Genomic DNA, 20,804 nt, shown 5'->3' with positions numbered 1-20,804 from the left:
CTGACTGCTCAGTGGATACATAAGCTACAGATTTTTTTAAGTCATTCTCCTGTTATATGTTGGTTGAATGCATATTTCCTACCTCCTAAGTGAATGCACTCTCAAGAGTATCACTCAAAAAAAAAAAAGAAAAGGGAGGAAGAAGAAAAACTACAAAGACTCTGGTGGTTAAAACATAGGGAGGGGGTATTCAAAAAAAGGAAAGTATTAAATCGGCATCTGCAGCATTTTGTATGACTTTTCCACCTACCTCACTGAGAAATGAAAAATATGTAACCTCTCCTCCAGCCATATTTTGCATGGGATATAACTCTGAACTCTGAAAATGTCACCGACTGGCTTCCGAAAGAGATTTAGGTATATCTACTTCATGATTTCTGACAGTGCTTAGGCATTAATTGGCTTCTAGCTTCTCAGCAGTGTAAAGTTCAGATGCTTCTATGTGCAAGCAGATTGGGGACAGTCTTAGATGACATTTTAGGTACCCACAGAAAAAAAATCATGGACTCTTACTTTTTTTACAGATTCAGGCAGGTGCTAAGATATTTTATGTGGAATAAGACAAATAAATGCATGTGGGTGTCTAAGCCTCAATGGCATGCCCTCACTTACTGTAGTAGTGCTGAATTTGATTTTTGTCTGATCTGATTGCGCTCCAGAGACATTGCTCAAAGTACCAGTCCAAATTTTGAGGACATGTTGACTCATATTTATAATGTAGGTCAGCAAAAGTTAGATGCCTATAGATAAGGGATTCTTGGTATAGCTTGAGGAACTTAGTGATACAGCTCAAGCTATTAAAAGATATTTGGGAGTCTAAAGACTGACTAGGGTTTTCAAAACCATTTATATGCCCTACACTTAGTCATATCAAGGAAAAAAAATACCCACAAGACGCATGTGAAACTCTCAGTGCCAAGTTACCTTTAAAAATCTGTGCTGAGAATGTGCTGATGAAAAGCTTCCATGAACAAGACCCTACAAAAAAGCCTAAAATCACTCCTGTTGATAAAAGCAGTACCGACATGATACACACTGTGTCCACAAGAAGGTCAGTACTCAAATCACAGAACGTATTTGCAGTGTGAGAGGTGCAGCCTCATGTAGTCTTTAAATATAGGCAGCCTCATGTAGTCTTTAATATAGGCAGTCTGAGCAACAGCAGCAGTGGAAATGAACCATCAGGACATTCCTGCAAGGTAGCTGGTGAGTTAGTGTCCCAAAGTCTCATGTACTATGCTGCCATAAAACCTGTCCTGTCATCACTGTTACTGTCCCCTTGTGCTAACCAAAGTAAATCGATCAAGGTGGCTAAAATATAAAGCATCCAGAGTGCAGTAGAGGTATTACTGAGCTGCCACAACTCCATCTCTACAGTAAATCAGTAGGATGTGCTGGTGCAGTTCTTATCCTTTATCTTTCCTTTAAATCAGCCATTCAAAGACCTCTTATTGCTGTGCAGTGGCCCAAAGAGAGGATTCCTTCTTTACAGCTTGCCAGTTCAATTACTAGCTTCATATGGATTTTGGAATTTGAGGAGCTGATGCCTTGCTACAGTCTTTTGATTCAGGCAGACAGTAACATCTTGGCACCTCTCAGGTCATTTATGTAAGATTTTCTTCAGAAGGAAAAGATAGAATTTGCTTTTGCTTTTTTCTTACAAAGAAAAGCTGATGTGGGAACTGATTATCCAACACTTTATGTAGCAACAATTCCTAGTACAGCAGTGTCAGAATCTGGGTTGTGTGAAATAAAAACATCGGTTTATATTTGTTCATTCACTGCCTCTTCCTCCACAAATGCTGAGTCCCCTCTCCCTTATTCCCTCACCAGTACTGCAAACAAAACTATCAAAAACAGTGCTTTAATATATCATAGTAAATCTATTTTTGCTACTCAGCCAAGTAAGATTTCTCCCCCCATCCCCGCTATATTAGCAACTGGATGAATTTTGGAAGGCACACAGGATCATCAACTGTTTGAACAACAAGGTGCTATGCCTCACTGAATTATGCTCAGTGATTAATATTGATTTAGGACTTAAAACCTGTGAACAAAGGATTCACTCAGAATCACATGGAAAAATCATGAAAGAATCCCAGGACTTTCAAGCATCTGTTGAAAACTGTCTGAAAGGGTTTGGTTTGTGTTCAGGCATACGGTGATATGGAGTGAAAGCAGCAAGAAAAAGTGGATGAATTTGGAGCTACTGAAGCAGAGAAGTAGCAAGTAGGGCTGATAATTTGAGCATCTGTGTCTGTATCATCTCCTGCAAGACCATAAATTGTAGGCTTGAGCACTTGAACCTGCCCTTCAGGCATCTTTCTCATCTGAATTCTCTCAAGGCTTTGAAAATATTGATTACTGCTGCCTTATCGCTAAAAGGACAGCAAAAGTAACGGGGCTCAGAAGAAAGCAGTAAGTGATTGAGACATGAAAAGTTTTTCACATAGAACTTTAAAGATTTTATCTGTTTAGTTTAGAAGGGAGACAAAAAGATGTGGCTTGATAGAGATGTATTCAGTAGGTAGGACTATACCTACATCATCTGCTATTGTATACCTTTTATTTTCCAGACTAAAAGTCAAAAATCTTAAAAATGGAGAAAAAATGTTCTGTAGAATGACATGAGCAATTTAGGCAATGCACAGCCACTACACCTAACAAAATGGGGATTAGAAAAATATTTGACATGTATGTGAACCCAAACAACAATCCTTTTTAAGAGATAGAGAAGCAGTAAATTGTGCTTGGGCATACCTTAGTCCCAAATATGTTGTGATATGATAATCTGCCTAAATGTGTATTTAACCTTCTCCCAGGTTCTAATTCTGGAAATTTACAGATACAAGAGGATAGATAGGTTTCTAAGGTGATGTTTCTACAATATGGGAATCTTAGCTGCATAATTATCTTATGTTTCAGATAAGATGGGATGCTCTTTTAGATCACAACAAGTGATAAAATTGATGCTTTCTGTACTAAGAGCAATAAACACAGATGGAAAATGAAAGATATTATTGAAGAAATTATCTCCAGCTGCAGGCTTCTTGACGAGATTTTTATTAGATTGTCTGTTAGGATTTCTATTATCCCTTACCATTTAGAGTATCTATTCCCAAAGCATCATGCTAGCCTCAGTGGGATGACAAGCAGTCAACAAACTATTCTGAGAGAAAATCATCTGTTGTTAAAAATATGTACCAAGATGTGAATGATTCACTGAAATTACACCTCTGAGAGTTCCAGCAGCAACATTCTCCATCAATCCTGGTGTAGAATGGTGCATCAGGTAATCCCTTGGTTGGAGGTCTTCTTGCCTACTTGCTGTTTCCTTGTTCCCTCAAGAACTCCATAGATGTTACTGTACCAGCTGACTTGTACTGATAAATAAGAAGAGTACTGATACCTTGAGTGCTTATGCATTAACACCCTTTAAGGTTTTTATGAAAATAAAAGAACCGTTCTAAGGTTTTGTTAACAGAAATAATAGCTGTCTTTTTAGCAGTGTCAACCTAAATCAAGTCAAAGGTAGTATTAAAGGCGTCGATTTGTCTCCAGAAGCTCTTGAAGTGAAAGCTGAAGAGTCTATAAAGATTCTCCTCTTCCTCTGCTGTCATTCTTTACTTTCACACCTGCCTGAAGTCAACTCCCCTTCTATTTCCTGTCTTTGCCTTTGTGATCCTCAATGATCTCACATTTACTGCTGGCTTCTGCACAAAGGTGCTCAGACATAACTGGCAAGCAAGGATGTCTAGACAGTGAAATTTTACTTTACTGTGATATTTCAGATAGTTTTGGATTTTCACTTCATCCTGCATCATTTCAGAAAAAAAAAGTAAAATCACACTCCAGAAAACAACACTGGCACTGCCGAGTTTTTAGAGAAGAGAACAGTTTCTTTCATTTCCACTGGTCTTCCTCCTACTTTGTTATGATCTGTTTAGCTTGCAAGCTGAATAGCTTGTCTGGAAAGCATGACAACCTGTCTTGTCATCTACTACATGGAAGAGAAATCAGGGAACAGGCAAACGCACCATGTTCCAAGCTTCAGAGAACTCTGCCTTGTCTAGGGGTTCCAAGCCAGCCGTTTCTTGGCTTGTCAGGGTGATATAAAGAATCCTTCTTTACTAATACAGGAACCACCTGTTTAATTTTTTAGTCCCCAGCTAACCTGCAGGATGGCTCACTAGGCAGTCATCTGGTTTTTCATAAAAAGTTTTGGGAGAATTACATGTTTGCAACTTTCAGTTGTACAGAAACTTAGCAAAATATCTCTTGTGGAAAGGTTTCAGCCAGCTCTATCAGGATCCTTGTTGAGAAAAGGCTGGAGGGATGGCAGACTCCTTTTCCCACAAGATCTATAAAGGTTCCTTAGTTAGGAAAAACCTACAATGTGCAGGACAGATATTGGATTGGATTGCCAATCTATGCTGTTCCTTACTACAAACAAGGAGAGCTGTTAAGTACCCAGCACTCATTAAATCCAAGGTTGGCAGACAGATACACCTACTAATTGGCTGACATACCGTTTAAAGATACTCTTGTATATGCTGTTCCTCAGTCTGCAGATATTTTTAGACCTCTGGTTTATGTAGATTTTCTTCTCCTAAGGTATTATTTTTATCTGCAATGTCTTTGCTGTAGACTTTAGGCCTTACGGGACTCTCTAAACAGAGAATAATTTGTCCTTAACAATATATTTTTGATCAGTGATTTTTCTCTTCGTTCTTGTTAAGCCAAATCCTCATGAACACTTCTCTTATCACTCGAGGCCTTCCTAGGATTACATCTAATTTGCCACACAGAATTTCTGCACACAGAATTAAAGCCTTTAATCATATTTGGTTTAGTGACTCCCATTTGCTTAGTAATCTTGAGAATATTTTGCATTCTCTTTTGCCCTCTTCTAGGGCTGATGATGACTGGATTGATTCACGCAATCCATCAGTGACTGATTTCTTAGACTTCTAAAATTTCTTAGTACAGAATATCAGTCATGTCTGCTTTTATTGTTTTGTTTTAACTGCAGAGTAAAACACAAATATGGGTGACTAGAACACTAGATATGCACTCACTTTCCATGCAAAATACCCATTAAAATCCTTTTAAAATTTGGCTTGTTATTATTACCTGCAGTGTTTTTATGAGAAGATGGGTAGGACATGATTACTTGTCATAAATGAAGAGCTGCCTTGTGCCAGTGAAACCTTGCACTTCTTTTTCCTCTGAAAAGTTATAAATAGAACTGAGTGCATAACCAAAAAAAAAATAGTTCAGTGGCTGAAAAGCAGCTTTAAACAAAATTTGTATTCATAGTCATGCAGGCAGTAGCTTGAAAAGCAGCTTTTATAAAACATATTTAATGTTTACAGTTGCTCAGTGGCTGAGAAGAGTAATACTTTTAAAATATGTTTAATGTTTAAAACCACTTGGTGGCCAAAAGAACATCTCTTACTGAAAAGCTATTTAAATGTCCAGAGTAATTTTCTGGCAAGAAAAAAGCAACTTCTTGTTAATTTTTATAATTTACAGCTGATCTGTGGCTACTAAAACAACTATCAATACAACGGGTTTTATGTTTACAGATATTAGGTGCCCACATAAAAACAATTTCAACATTTTTCAATACTACACTTAAATATGTCAATTTCTTTTCCTCATCAACTGTGTAATTAACAAAAGAAACCCAAACACATAATCCCAACAAGTTTAATAAATATATCTTGAACCTAAAGGTGTTTATGCAAACAGCAAGACTGCACTAATAATTATAAATCTTCTTATGTACAAAAAGAACTAATACTCAACACCACTGAAACTACAAACAAAATTTAGAATATAGATTTAGAAATAACCCAATAGCCTAATTTTAATAATTAAATCATTGCTTGGACACCTAAAAAGGTTAGGTTGTATCAAAAGATGCATATGATAAAATATATTATTTGATTTATACTTCTGAACTGCAGTAAAGTCAGTGTGTGGAAACAGTGTGGTTTTAACTGCTGTGACATGGGTTCCTAGTTTTGCCCCCATGCATTTAAACATAATCATATAGAGACTCAAAGAATGGGTAAGGTTGGAGGAGACCACAGTGAGCCATTTGGTCCAGCCTCCCTTCTTGAACAGGGTCATTCCTAGAGCACATTGCACAGGATTGTGTCCAGATGGTTTTTGAGTAAGGGAGACTCCACAACCTCTCTGGGCAATCTGTTTCAGTGCTTGGTCACCTCATGTTCAGGTCGAACTTTCTGTGCATCCATTTCTGCCTGCTGCCTCTTGTCCTACTACCTGACCCCAACAGGAAGAGGCTGGCTCCATCCCCATGACACACCGCTTACCAACATTGATCAGGTGCCTTCTCTGTTTTTTCTTCTCGAGGCTGAGCAGGCTGAGCTCCCTCAATCTTTCCTCATTAGAGAGATGCTCCAGTCCCATAATCTTCTATTTTACCATCCACTGGAACTGCTCCATGTCTCTGTTGAACTGAGGAGCCCCAATCTGGAGACATCACTCCAGCTGTTCCTTCTCAGGAACAGAAACACCTCCCTCAGTCTGCAGGCTTTGCTCTTCCTAATGCACCCCAGGATACCTCTGGCCTTCTTGGCCACAAGAACGCACTTCTGACTCACACACCAGGGTTCCCAGATCCTTTTCTGCAGAGCTGCTTTCCGCCAGTTCATCCCCATGCTGGTGCATGGGGTTATTTTTCCCCAGTTGCAGGACCCTGCACTTGCCTTTGGTGAATCTCAGGAAGTTCTTTGCCCATCTCTCCATCCTACCAGGGTCCCTCTGAGGGGCTGCATGGCCCTCTGGGGTATTGGCCACTCCTCCCAGCTTTGTACCATCAGTGAACGTGCTGAGGAGGCCTCTGCCCCTTCATCCAAGTCATTGGTGAAAAAGTTAAACAATATTGGACCCAGTATTGAACCTTGGCAGGTGGACCACTAATGACAGGCCTCCAACGAGGACCTGTGCCACTGATTACACCCTCTGGGATCTGCCTTTCAGCCAGTTCTCAATCCACTTCACTGTCCACTTAACTAATTCCCACCTCCTGAGTTTGCCTTTGAGGATTTAAGAGATGAGGTTGAAAGCCTTGCTGAAGTCGTGGTAGAAAATATCCAGCGTAGTCTTAGATATATGTGAGGTAAGAATCAAATGTTTTAAAATGGTTTCAGTGCTAATACTGATATTTTGGGACTGTAAGAACAGCTAGCAGAAAACAGCTATCCAGTGTCTCTTTTAAACATCCAAAACTTCTCAGCTTTGCTGAGAATTTTGCTGTTCACATGTTTGTATAGTCCTGTGTGTCACAGCTTTCATTTTACATAGTGTCCCACCTCACAGCATTTGCCAAATGTCTTAGTTTCGCTGACAATATCCAACAGCCATGGTGTATGAAAGGAAACTCACAGTGTGGCAAAACTCATTATCCTTTAACTAATCCAGTCTTGATTTTCTGCACTATTTTCTCCCTCTCTTTTGCTCCAATTTTTTCTCTGGCTCCACCCTGCCCCATTATTGAAGCTGCTTGATTGCCCAGTGACCTATCATAAAGAAACACTTTTGTTTCAAAAGCTTTCACTGCCTACTTGTAATATTCTCTCAATATCTCAGTGTTGGTTTTTTTAATATGCTTTTTGTTTTGCGTTTTATGCAATGTCCTGTATAAATGGAAAAACACTCTGAGAAAAAGCTAAGCAGCCCTAACCTGCCTTCCCATCTGCTCCTTCCTTAAAACTCACTTTCCTACACAGTGGCAAAAAATGTTATTCTGATGATAAGTGTAGTAGATGTATCTTTTCAAAATTGAAACAAAAAGAGAATCAGAAAGATAAGAGCTGTAATTAAAAAAAATTGTAGTTCTCAGTGGGAAACCACTGAACCATCAATTGCAATGGGTTATCTGCCACCTGACATAGCCCCAGGAAAGACTATGGAAAAATAATGATGGAACATGAATTTTTCTGAAACAGAGTCCGAATGACCCAGGGCACCAGGTCTGACCCAAGTGATGGACAAAATTTGTACACTTTAATAAAGTATCAAATTAGAGTACATCTCAATATGATCCTGTAAGCTCAAATTCAGTATGGTTTTGTGAAGGGAAGTTGCTCTTCACTAAACTTATTAAAACTGTTGGGTGCATCAGTGAGTATACAGCTCAAGATTACTGGCATATATTAAGAATATCTAAATTTCAAGAAAACTTTTCAGCAAGGTTCCTAAGCAAAGACTCTTAAAAAAAAAAAAAAAAAAGGAGTTTAAGTTACAACAGCTTTTCCTGATACAATCCAAATAAAAAGAGATCTAAAACAGTAGGAATAAATTGCCAGTCTTTATATGAGAGAGGGGTTGCCACTGGCATCTCTCTTGGATCTGAACTCATAGGTTGCCAGTAAAAGAGAATATATGAACAGGTGACAGCTTGACAAAATGAAAGCTTTGCTGCAAAGTGCTACAGGGGAATCTTAACATAGCATGAAACTGAGAAAATGGAGCTTCACACGGAGAAACAAAAAGAGGCTTCAGAAAAAGTAACTTATCAGTACTTCTGCAGAGGTGGGTTGTAGCTCCATCACCTATTAACTCTTGATCTTGGGATCACTATGGAAAATCCTCCAAAGTTTTCTTCTCAAAGATTAACAGCAGACAAAAAAAAAAGGAAAATAATCAATAGGAATAATTCAACAAGGAAAAATGGATAAAAATAAAATATATTCAAGATGTTTGTATCTTGAATGTGACATCCAACTCCCATCATTTTCTCTATGGACTTGATAACACAAGAAAAAAAAACCTGGAGACTAGGCTGGAGCTGGAGGGGCTGCAGACAACGGCTGAAGACAGATTATGCTGTCAGTTATCTGTTCATGAGCATGCATAATGTCATTCAAAAGTACCTCTGGTCTCAATGGATTCCCAAAGTAATATCTTCCGCACAGCCTGGGTAAGCTTTCAGAAACCCTTAAAAATATATCGCCAACAGCTAGGAATCTCTATCAAAGGCAGGCTCATTCAGCCTTTGCTCCAATGCCTCATAGTCCTTCCTTCCCCAGCCCCTGCTCACTGTAAGCTTCAGGCTAAACCCAGGCACAGAGCGCTGATCTGGGCCAAACCAGAGTGCAGGTTATTACCCACTGCTTCACCAGGTTAGTTTTCTACACATTGTAATTCTTGCACATGTAACTACATAGATGGATATATTAAACATATGTTCCATTATATAAGCCAATGTTTAAATAAAAGACAATTAAATATTCACTCCAGAAGGAAAACTGCTAGAAAATTTATAGAGACTATTTTCACACTGACAGTACCATGGGAAGCAAATCCATAAGACTCTTCAGGAAGCTGCTTTGCACCACTGAGGAACACAATAAAAATAACCTGATATCAACTTTCTAGTATCATTGACCATTTTAGTCTGCTATGGTCATCTGGAGTTTGTAGAGTCTAATCAATAAAGAGTTAATGTAGTGGAAAAGTAGGAAATGAAATTGTGTAGGAAAGAACATATGGTCTCTGTATATTATGGAATTGATGGGTTTAGTACAGCCTTAGCTGGTCTATGTATAAGCATAGAAGAATAATGAAAAGACCTTAGAAAACAATTAGGAGACTGTGACAATAGAGGTAATAAATTTGCTGTTAAAATCAGCACATTCAGTGAAAGAAATGCATAGGGAAGCAAATGCATTTCTGTGCATATTTTTATGTATAAATATATAAAAATATATATAATAATATCTTTCCTTGAATGTGTGCTTAATGCTGCTTTGCCCCCATTCTCAGTCATCTGGACTGATAGCTTTAATAAGGGGATAACCTTGGTTTAAACTCAGCTATATTTGCATGCTTACGTCAACTATATTGCAGCAGAAGCTGGCACAGCTGCCAGAAGCAACAACACAGTTGATTAAACTATACTTAAGGAGAACATGTTGTGCTGTTACAAACTTACAAATGGAGATATTAGGGCACCCTTTTCAGTTCTCATAGATAAATCCACATTTCTGTTTCATTCTATATTTTGGAACCTACATAAAACCAAGAAAATATTTTCAAATAAAGGTATTGATAAAATAATTCAATATCAGAAAATAAAAAAAAAATAAAACCCCACAATCAACATTAGGAGTTCAGCTCTTAAGCTTTTATAAGTCTCTTACTAAGCATAAGATAACAGCATAGCAATCTATGTTCTTAAAATATTAGTTCTGCATTGTAATTTGACTCCATCTGCTGAGTTTTCCTGCAGGGAGTTTAAAATAGTTTGTAAAATATTTTTCAAAAATAATAAATAATAAATAAAATAATTTTCAAATAGTCCTTTAAACTATAAAATCTTCACCATAAAGTATTATGCATCCCATTCATCATGTGAACAATACAATGTCAACTTTGGAGGCACTGATATCTTTCCAGTACAGTGTGGAAGCTGTGCCCACTTTGAAACTATCAGAAGCACTGGAAATCACAGATGGGTACAGCAGCCTGCATGTTACAACAGTTGGTAACCCAAGGGGCTTTTCAAGAGAAGATCTTTCTTGTTTCTGGCTGTGATTGACTTTCCTCTCCATCATACAAGAACAGATTACAGTGCATGTATGGAAAGAGCAAGTCTGGTTGTCCAGTCAAACTTTGACATGAAAGAGGTTTGCATCCCGGCTTGTATTGGGTAAATATTCTTCTACCATTTTTTTCCTTAAGAAAATATTAAGAGCATACGAAGGAATTTGGCTCCTGGTAAGGAAGGTACTGCTAAGTAAAAATAGCAGTCCTAAAACTATTTCTTGAGAAAAAAATGAAAAGATATTCAGTACTACTATCCTTTTCAATGAGTGATATTGATTAAAAGGAAAAACAAACCAACACTAGAGTACAGAAACTGTAGAAGAAAATTCAATCTTCACTCAATGTAAATTTGAAATGAAAAAGTAAACTTCCACCTACAACATGCATCGAAAGTAACAAAAGTTCTAAGAAAATCTACTGGGAAAAACAAGGCTATGACAGGTATATCTAAGGAATACCTCTGTGCAGAAAACCAGAACTTGTAAATTCCGTGAATTTTCATTTTTTTGCACTTTTTCCAGTAAAAAATTACCAAGGTCCAGTTGATGTATGATTTTATTATAACACTGTAACTGCAACCCTGATTCCAGAGGTGAATGCTATGGCATTATTTCAGCCATCTCAGATTCAGCAACAGCAATTATTAGGAAGTCTAGGGACATTATAAAACTGAGAACCATGTAGCCATGACAATTTCTAGAAAGTACCATTACTAATAATATTACCAATAACCTTGGGATAAAGTACCAAACTGGGTAAACCTTTGCATGCAAATGTCATGAAACAATAAAAGACTGCAAGTCACTAGTCACAAAAGCTTGTCAGGCTCACATAAGAGACTAGTAAGAGTAAAAAATGTGGTGTTTCAGTGAATTTCCCACAATTTCCCAAGAAATGTGAGCATGAGTGCAGTTTATAATCAATACTGCTGTAAAGCTATAGTAAGCGAAATTTGGAACATTTGGTATTTAAAAAGTAGCAACTAGAAAATGAAAATGTTAAAAAAAAAAAGAGAGGAAGAGTTTATCTGGGTTTTTTTCCTAAGCCAAGACAACCATATGCTGCACCAGCTGAAAAATCAAAGTGATTTTCAATGTCAGCCTCAGGCACTGGTAGGTCTAAGCATCTCTAAAGGTGCAACTAAATGGTACTGATGATAGAAAGGAGTAGTTTTAGATCCTCTGAGAAATCAGTGCTTGCATAAGGAAGGAAAAACAGATAAAGAGAACAAGAGAATAGCAAGATCTACATCAGAGAAGGCACGATCTCCTGATGCACTACAGAGGACAAGGCATTTCTGGATATTTTTGCTGCAAGACAACCTAACAGCAAAAATTCTTATCTGCTTTAGTAGCCACTAATTGAAGTTTAGACTGCCATTTAGGGAACTCTTTCCTTGCCTTGCCTTTTCTGATCAATTTTCATCCATATTTTATTTTTTTTTTAATAGAGGAATAGACATAGTGAACATGACTGAACAAAGAGAACACCAAGAAGATCTATTTTTGCCACGGCATTTACTTCTGTTTTTCTAAAGGAGAAAAAATTTAAAGGCATTTCTTTTAAAATGCTGCATGCATGCCACAGCATGCTCATTTGTATCTAATTTAGTCATGCAACTCCTCATCCATGTAAAAGCTGCCAATATATGGCACACCTTGAAGAGTATTTCATATGAAGTAAAAGCTCTGCTAGCATTTAATCTTCTGCTTCACACACATATTTACGAAAATAACAAAGAAAGATGGGGTAGAACAACAGAGTAAGGGAATGAATGAAGGCACTGTGTTCTGCTGTACTAACACCATCACTGATTTTCATTTTTTCTTTCTGATAAAGTTTTAAACACAATTTCACTACCAACCATACGCTCACTGGTGAGAAATGTTATTCTGAATTTTCCACAGACACAGGTGTCTAAATGTAACAAATGGTTTTCATCTATACATGATACAACTGTAAGTAATATTATTATGCATCGCATTAGGGGAAACCATAATGCACCTGTATTGTGAATCTATAGACAGAGTCCTGTAGGTGACTACAGTGAATGTTTCTCAACCGTTCTATAAGATTAACATGATCATCTCTAAATGTCTACTCATATCACATTTTATCACATTCTATAGCATTCTACGGCTCCTTACCACAAAATTTAAAATAATACCTCATTAATTCTATGTAGTACATAATTTTTGTGTAGACAGCTAGTTACCTCCCAGATTGACTTTAAAAGTATCAATATCTGAGATGCATAGCTGAAGGGGAACAGTATCCCTCTGACACTTCAAAGTCAGAAAACTTCCAAAAGTGTTTACAGCTACCACGAGTATTAAATGGCTGGTACTGGCTTGTGAAGTACTGGGAAAATGCAGTTTAGGAGAGAGAAGGGCAATAAGCTGGAACTAGCACTGGGAAGTTAAATGACTCCCAGCCCAGAACAAATTAATTTCTGGTGCCTGCAGGGAAACCCAAAATGCCATCTGGCAGCAGGACACAAGCGCTGTGCTTATGTTGCAAACACACTGCTCAGGACCACTGCAGAATCAGCCATCAGGAAGAGACCAAAAGGGCCCGTTTAGCCTATTCTCCTGCTCCAAAGCAGGATCGATGCTCTTTATGTCATTCCTGGCAAATATCTATGGTGTTGTGAAAATTCTTCAAGCAAAAACCTATTCCAGTACTTCAGTATCATTACTGCAGTCTACCTTTCTCTGAAAAGAAAATTACTCTGTCCTCTGTACGCTAGGTTTTTGAAAATTTACCATGTTCCCAGGCAATCTTTTTTTTTTTTTTTTTAATTTAGGAGTCTGATGCACTAAAGATTTTTTTGGACATCAGACTTTTGACAACTTGAGCCACTCTTGCAGACTCTCATTCTTGCATTGTGACCGAGGCAAGGGCAATAGTTACTCTGAGCATGTGAGCGTGCAGCGTATAACAGGACTTGAATAAAGAATTGCCCCCTAATGCATAATTAGGAGATCATGCAAGTGCTGTAGGAGTTTAAGAGCCACAAAGACAAAGCCATTTAAATGACAAGATGCTTTACAGCAAACAGGCAATCTAATTTTTTCCAGCAAACAGTAAATGTAAACTAGGAAGAGAGGGGAATGCACCACATCATGTGACATAACAGGTTTGGGGTTAGAGAACCCCTGGACCTTAGCATACCTTCCTTGAATATCTTTTTTTTTTAACTCATCCTACCCTCAGAAACTTAACATCACGGGTACTCATATTGCAGGAGAATAAGTTTCTGAATAAGCAAACAAAGCTAAAACAAAACTGTAATCTGTATACATCTAGGCCCAGAATATTAAAAACATTTCTAATAATAAGTTTTAGAAGTTGTTTTTTTTTTAATTTCATCCCTCTCTCAGCAAGAAAAGTACACTGAGGCAATTAAGTAATACACAATTAGTTATCAAAGATTTACAGGTTCTTACTCACCCACTGGAGACATTTCTGGGACACTGGCAACGTAAGGCCCATCCAGGAACTTTGGCTCATTATCATTAATGTCCTGCACTTTGATGATGAACTCTGATTCAGGCTCTAGTGGTTTCTTGGTGTCAACATCCACAGCCTGAGCCCGGAGTGTGTAGAAAGGTTTTTCTTCTCGATCTAGGCTCCTTATGGCATGAATGTCTCCCGTGGTCTCATCAATGGTAAAAACTGTGCCAGCACCATCTCCTGAAAGGGTATATTTAACACTGCCAACTCCCTTGTCCAAGTCAGAATGAAGCTGGAGAAGAAAAAGAAGAACAAAAGAGAGGACAAAAACATTAATGGCTTTTCTTAGGCTACACAGCAATTTTTTTTAATGTAATAAAAGACTTTGGAGGAACCAATTTCTTAAGTCCGTAACTGCCTCTAAGTGCATGGAAAACTTGTGGGTAGTATGTTATGCAAGACTTTTACTCCTATCTAGTACAGCACAGACTTGCTGCAGTTCAGTAACTAAAACTGCAATGAAGCAGGGCTTCACATTTGTTATAAACTGAAATTTAAGACCAAGTATGTAAAATCACCTGTAGCCACATTAAACAAATGTGAGATGACATGAGAGAGTGTCAAAAGCTTTCATAGGCATTTGGCTTTCAGAGAAGGAAAAGGGAAATAACTAATTATTTCAAGAGCAAGAACTTGATGGCATCCTAAACGCAAAGTCAAACTTGGTTAAAAAAAAGAAAATATACACCTCATGATTACAGTAAATGCTAAACAGAACTAATACTGCCCTTTACACAAATACTTGATCCCTTACTTTTGTCTTTTCTGAGATAATCGCACTGCAGACTGTGAATATAGGAGTTTCTTGCTCATTTTGAAAGAGTACAGAACTCAATATTTTCTGCCTTAAATACCAATATACACTTTTTTTTCTGGCTATTACTCTGATGAATCTCAAAGTATAATTTAAAAATAAAATAAAAAAACTTGAATTTAACTTCTTGGATGTTTTTGTCCCTTTAATCAGTGTCTATCCTACAATAAAGTGGCCTTAAACATTATTTTAAATAGAGGGTTCTTTTAAATCCAGCTACAGTATGATGAACTTCTTTCTCAGATGCCTTTACCTGCTCCATACCCATCCTTTAAATACATCTAAAAGCTTTGAAAAGACACTCAAGGTTACATCACTGATGCTGAAATAGCTTTAAACATATTAGTCGACTTTTCCCATCTAATGAGGATTAAAAACGTCTTCTGTAATGGCCACTGGTCAGAATGGAGTTTTCAAGAGTGAATTCTCTTAAGCTGAATTGTAAAGGGATTATGGATATAGACTTTATTTACATGATGGACTGCCCAAGGTGAAACACAATAGAGGAAACATGGGATATGAAAGGAGATTATGTAGAAAATGAATTACTGAGAAACTAAATGGTTTTTGGTAATGGGGCAAGAAGCTAAGCTACAGAAAAGGAGTTAAAGGCAATTACTAACATTTATAGCTATTGACTTGAAATTGAAAATAGGTCCTTGTGACTGCGGAAGAGGTCGTGGTTTGTGGCACAGAGCGAACACAAGCTTAGTCTCTTCTTTGTCTACTTTTTCATCTCATCATTCTTGCTCAGTGAATATATTAATTTCTGATCTTTCATCTAGCTGCCCCCCACATGTGATTTTAAATTATCTCTCCAGTCCAAACTAAAGTATTTTGCTTCCAAGGTGTTAAATATTTCCTTGCTTGCAAAATGAAAAGATAATGTAGTCTGAGATAATTAATGTCAATTTTCTTCCTCCTTATTTTAATTTAAATGGCTCAAAACTTCCTGCTGTTTCATTACACTCTGCTTAGTAAAAACTTGGTATTTTCCTTCCATTATCATTTAGAGGCTTACAGACACACATCAAGAGAAAAAAAGAATCAAAATGATGATGAGAAAGGTTGAAGAAAAAAATATTAGAACTTTTTAGAGGGAACCAGAAAACCGTTTTAGTAGTATCGCTATATTAAATAAAATTTTCTGGGCTTCATTGTGAAGACAACCTTGATGCATACTCCTGGAAGTCATAATATCACAGAGCAAAATAATGCAATTATGAGACAGGAATTTGTAAACAGGGAAGCATGACAAGATTACTCCCATCTTCTGTCATTGGATTTGGCACTAAAGCTGAGATGGTTGAGTGTGTTTCTGATTGTCAGCTGTAGGTTTTGTGTTCAACTAGTAACAAATCAGGCTGTATTGCATGTCTTATCTGAGCCCTTGGATTATACTAGAGAGAATCAATTATAGTTGCTTTTCCTAGCTGAAGAAAAAGCAGGGATAGCAAGGGCTCCCAAAACAATGGAAGACTGAAATACAAAGACTACACTAAACACAGGCTTTTTTTCCCAAATGTATTGGAGAAAAAAAGGTTTACAACTGATAGGAATAGCAATTCTACAGTTGCAGATGTATTCACTGGGCTTCACAAGTATCACTCAGCTAGTACAACCTAGGAACCATTCTACCTTTTTAAGCAGAACTGCAATGCTCTGCATTAGCTGGGATGTGTCACGTTGTATTTATTCACCAAATCTGCTGATTTTGTCATAAGTTTCCTAGATGACATTGCAGGGCAACGCACCGCATGCTTATTTGTAACCCACACCAAGCTATGCAATTGGTGGGTTAATTCAACATTACACAGTGTCAAATTACTGCAGGGGAAAAGCTGATTGATTAATTTAAAATTAACTAAATTCTCCAACAATAAAGGGAATGCAAAACTTATATTCAGATGCAAGGATGAAGAGCAAGAAGCTAGCATTAGCTGGACTTACACAACACAAGGAAATAATCCTGACTTTCAATGCCTGAAATTTTCCAGAAAACAGTTTAAGCTAAAGAATAAGCACTTGCTACTGTGTCTTGATTTATGTGCTACAAGCTGTATTGCACTGGAAGAAAAGACATTTATTTTTTTGTGCTGAAAAACAGAAGATTTGTGAGAGACTAGTTTTTCTGACACTTTGTCCACGGCAATTTTGGGTTTCTATCCCATTTCACCTTCTTGCTCACAATTATTTTCTAATTCTTGGTCTTCCATTATTTCAGTAAAATTAAAGGGCAAGAGAACAAGTGCTCAGATATTACCTACTTCCCTCTCCACAAGGTGTTTACATTCCAGAATCACCTGAATTTACCGCAACAAGGTTGTACAAATGATTGTATTCACACAGGTTGTCTTAATTTTATGCTTTCTCTATAAATCTTGAATATTAAAAATGCAGCAGAGACTTGGAAATATGAGGGATTCATTTCTATCTTTGTTGAAATCTACACTTGTATTCTACACACAGTTTAGTGTCAGATCTTTGGGCAAATCTACCCCAAGTGTAAAACTAATAATTTCTTGCAGCAAAACTCTGTTAGTGCAGAAATTCATGAATATTTTTCCATGATGGCAGAAAAAGGCATATCATTCCATAATTCTTGCTAATATGTACAAACAATAACACATATGGCAAAGGAAATGACTGATTAAAAAAATTATGAATAATAAGATGGAGACTATTGTAAAATACATTGCATAAATCTATGCAGAAATTATGGCAGTGTTTTTGAATCATATCCAGTACCAGATGCCAGACTAAGTCAGTCTACAAATCCATGTGATCTAGCAATCTGCTTCAGCCTGTAATATGCTGAATGCTAGTTTGCTTCAAAGAGGATGAAAAGTTGATAACAACTCTCTATTGGCACATCTGGGAGAAATTATTTATTCAAATCTTCTGACAGTTTCTAGCAAGAAGTATGATTGTTTGTATTTTAGCAATAAATTAAGATCTTACTGCTTCAATAACTCAATGTTATCAGCTCTTCAAGAATTCACACACCTGCACAGATAATTTCAAACCACATCAAAGACCAGTAAATGCATTAAATAGTGTACTTCAAGAATGGGTCTACACTCCTAAGTAAATTGAGCATTGCAGGAGTATAGATCAGATGTATTTGTTCCTCAGTGTCCTGTGGTGCTGATTTTCCCTTCAGTATCCTATTAATCTGATCCTCAACTGTTCACTTTCTCTTTCCTTAAATACTTCTATGACTTTTATTAATACAATAATTTTGAAAGTCAAATATGTAAATTCACATACATAAGTAAAGAAATTGGAAGCAAAAGAAGCTTAAAAAATTTCAAAATAATCTACTTTAGAATGAAGCAATCACTATATCCCCACAAACCATGCCAGAACAAGGGCTATGACATCTGCCAGGATTGCTGTGATCTTAATTTCACAGCAATGCAGACATTGAAAAGTGGTTTTATGAGTTGACAACTTCCCTTTCCGCATTTCCCAAATGTCCAGGAATGTTTAAAACCCTTAAACTGATATATTTACCCTATGATACACTCTGAGATTCTACGTCTTATTCCACTGCCAATTCCACAGGCTGGAAAAGAAAAATATCACTGTCCCATTTATTAGTTACTAGTAAACCAGTTGCTTATCTGGTCTAAAAAAATGGTAAATGTTCCAGGTTATTAACCATTCCTTGCCTGCACAACAGTGTTAATTATACATCCCACATTTGTATCTTTACATCATTTTTCTTTATGCAATATATTTTAGGACTTTCTCCATTATATTCTCTTCCTGCATCTACTTCCAGGTATCACCATTCATTCTGTAGCCACCAGATCCTGTACTTTCTTGGGTAAGATGTGCAAAGAAAACTGTTTGAGAAACCAGAACATCCATTCAGCTCCCATATTACCTAAGACTGAAAATACAGAATGATGGCCTGAACTGAGGAAAGGAAAAAAAGGCCACTTTTGTGCAGTTAACACAGACCCAAGCAGACCTATTCTGGCAGATCTCTACTGAAAAAGTGTGTGTTGGAACAAGGATACCCACTACAAGAGAGGAGGGTGTAAATGAGTCTGGAGACTTTCTATTTGGAAGGTTGCCCTTTTAAAATATAATTTTTCTACACATATTTTCTCTTGGTAAGAGCTCTGTGGTCTACACAGATTGCAAAGCTTCTTTTAAAAACTGAAAATTAGAATCTAATGTACTGCTTTCACACAAATGTACTTATTTCTTCCATCTAAAAATACATAAACCTTGAAAATTTTCCTAAGAGTCAAAGGGGTATGGGGGTGTCAGAGACTTTAAGTCAGGACATGGAAAAATAAAATTAAAAAAAACCCAAAACAAACAAAAAAAAACCAAACCAAACCAACCAACCAACCAAACAAACAAACAAAAACACAAAAAACCCACCACCACCAACAACAACAAAACCAACAAAAAAAAAAAAAAAAACCGAAACAAAACAGTGTAATTGTTGTTAATCAAATCCAATAAAATAGCTTTTCTTTCTTTCCCTCTCCATCGCGCACACACACACACACCACTGCAGAGGATATTTAGGGACAAGGTCAAAGCTGCTCACAACACAATCAGTGCAAATGTTTCCCGATCCTAAAAGTTTGGATTACCTAGGGCATCTTCTAAATAATAAGTTAACATGCATTAGTCATGCAGACTAAAGCTTGTGTTGAGAGGAGTTAGGACACTACTGCAAATGGGTCAGATGAATGACAACAGGTATATGGAAACAAAGAGCAACTAAAATCACAGAATCAGAGAATCCTTGAGGATAAAAAAGACCTTTAAGATAGCTGAGTCCAACTGCAAAATGATGAAGTAAAAGAAAGGTGAACAAAAGGAGAAAAGAATGATTTTTGTAAAGGTCATTTGGAAAAGAACAATTTTCAAAGCTGAAAATTGTTTGTACTAGGAAGAGGTGTTTTTTACTAGCTTTGTAGAGGCCTTTTATAAGAGACTTCTATCTGTGAGACAGCTTTCTGAGCACTCTGAGAATTTCAAACAATAATTAATAATAATATAATATAATTAAATAATTAAAAATGTCAATTAAAGGATTAGTATGTGTGTGTGTGCATGTGTGTGTACACATATATATGCAAAAATTTTAAAAATATTATTTGAATTAGTAAGCTGTGCATCTTATCATGATGAATAATTTTCTTTGTGTTGTTATTTTTCTTCTTTTTTATGTTTAGTAAAATATCTGCTTCCAAGAATTGACATTCTTCTGACTAATTATTGAAAAAATAGTAATAAACAACATGGTTCTGCATTTTGAAATATCCTCTTGTTCAAATTAGATTAGAATACAACCTTATTCAAAAGCAATTAAGTAAAAAAAGAATTTATACTCTTTTTTTATTGATTCTTATTTCACAAATAAAGCTGAGCTTTATTAAAATTAAAACAGTTGTTATCCAATTAAATAAAACATTATCTCCTTCTGTCATGGGGATTTTGTGTAAGCACACTAAGTCAGAACAGACTTTTTCAATAATGAGTGTGGTTGTCAGGTAGTAAGATGATGGCAAATGAGTCATTAGAAAGGACTAAAAAGAGTACCTGACCTTCGCAGTTGAGATGGATCTTCTTCTTTACCAACATCATGCACTTGAGGGGTTTGGGATTGTTATTTTTCTAATTCTTCTGTACATGAATATTTTTGTTGCATTATGTGGAATTTAATAGCAACATTTCTATAATCACAGTGAAAAAACTCCCAATATACCTTTGATGGAATGCCATATATGTAAAAATATTGGTCAATGAAAAATGCTATCACTAGTGAAACACTAAAAGAATAAAAACTTCTCAATAATGTCATTATATCATTTAATTATACAAGTAATTATACATGTAACTTACAAGTTGCATAAAT

At 36.6% G+C, this 20,804-nt stretch overlaps 1 protein-coding gene across 1 annotated transcript in view; it reads right to left on the bottom strand.

Moving 5' to 3' along the window:
- The window catches only part of CDH12 (cadherin 12), a 222,508-nt gene that overhangs the window by 109,501 nt on the left and 92,203 nt on the right, over positions 1-20,804 (bottom strand). The window contains exon 3 of the mRNA XM_030970264.1: positions 14,038-14,332. Coding sequence (XP_030826124.1) covers positions 14,038-14,332 — 295 coding nt within the window. The remainder of the gene's footprint in view (positions 1-14,037; positions 14,333-20,804) is intronic.

Source organism: Camarhynchus parvulus, chromosome 2 (genome assembly GCF_901933205.1).
Source record: "Camarhynchus parvulus chromosome 2, STF_HiC, whole genome shotgun sequence".
Taxonomy (NCBI): domain Eukaryota; kingdom Metazoa; phylum Chordata; class Aves; order Passeriformes; family Thraupidae; genus Camarhynchus; species Camarhynchus parvulus.
The sequence above is the reverse complement of the archived record's forward strand: the minus strand, read 5'-3'. Positions and strand labels throughout refer to the sequence as shown.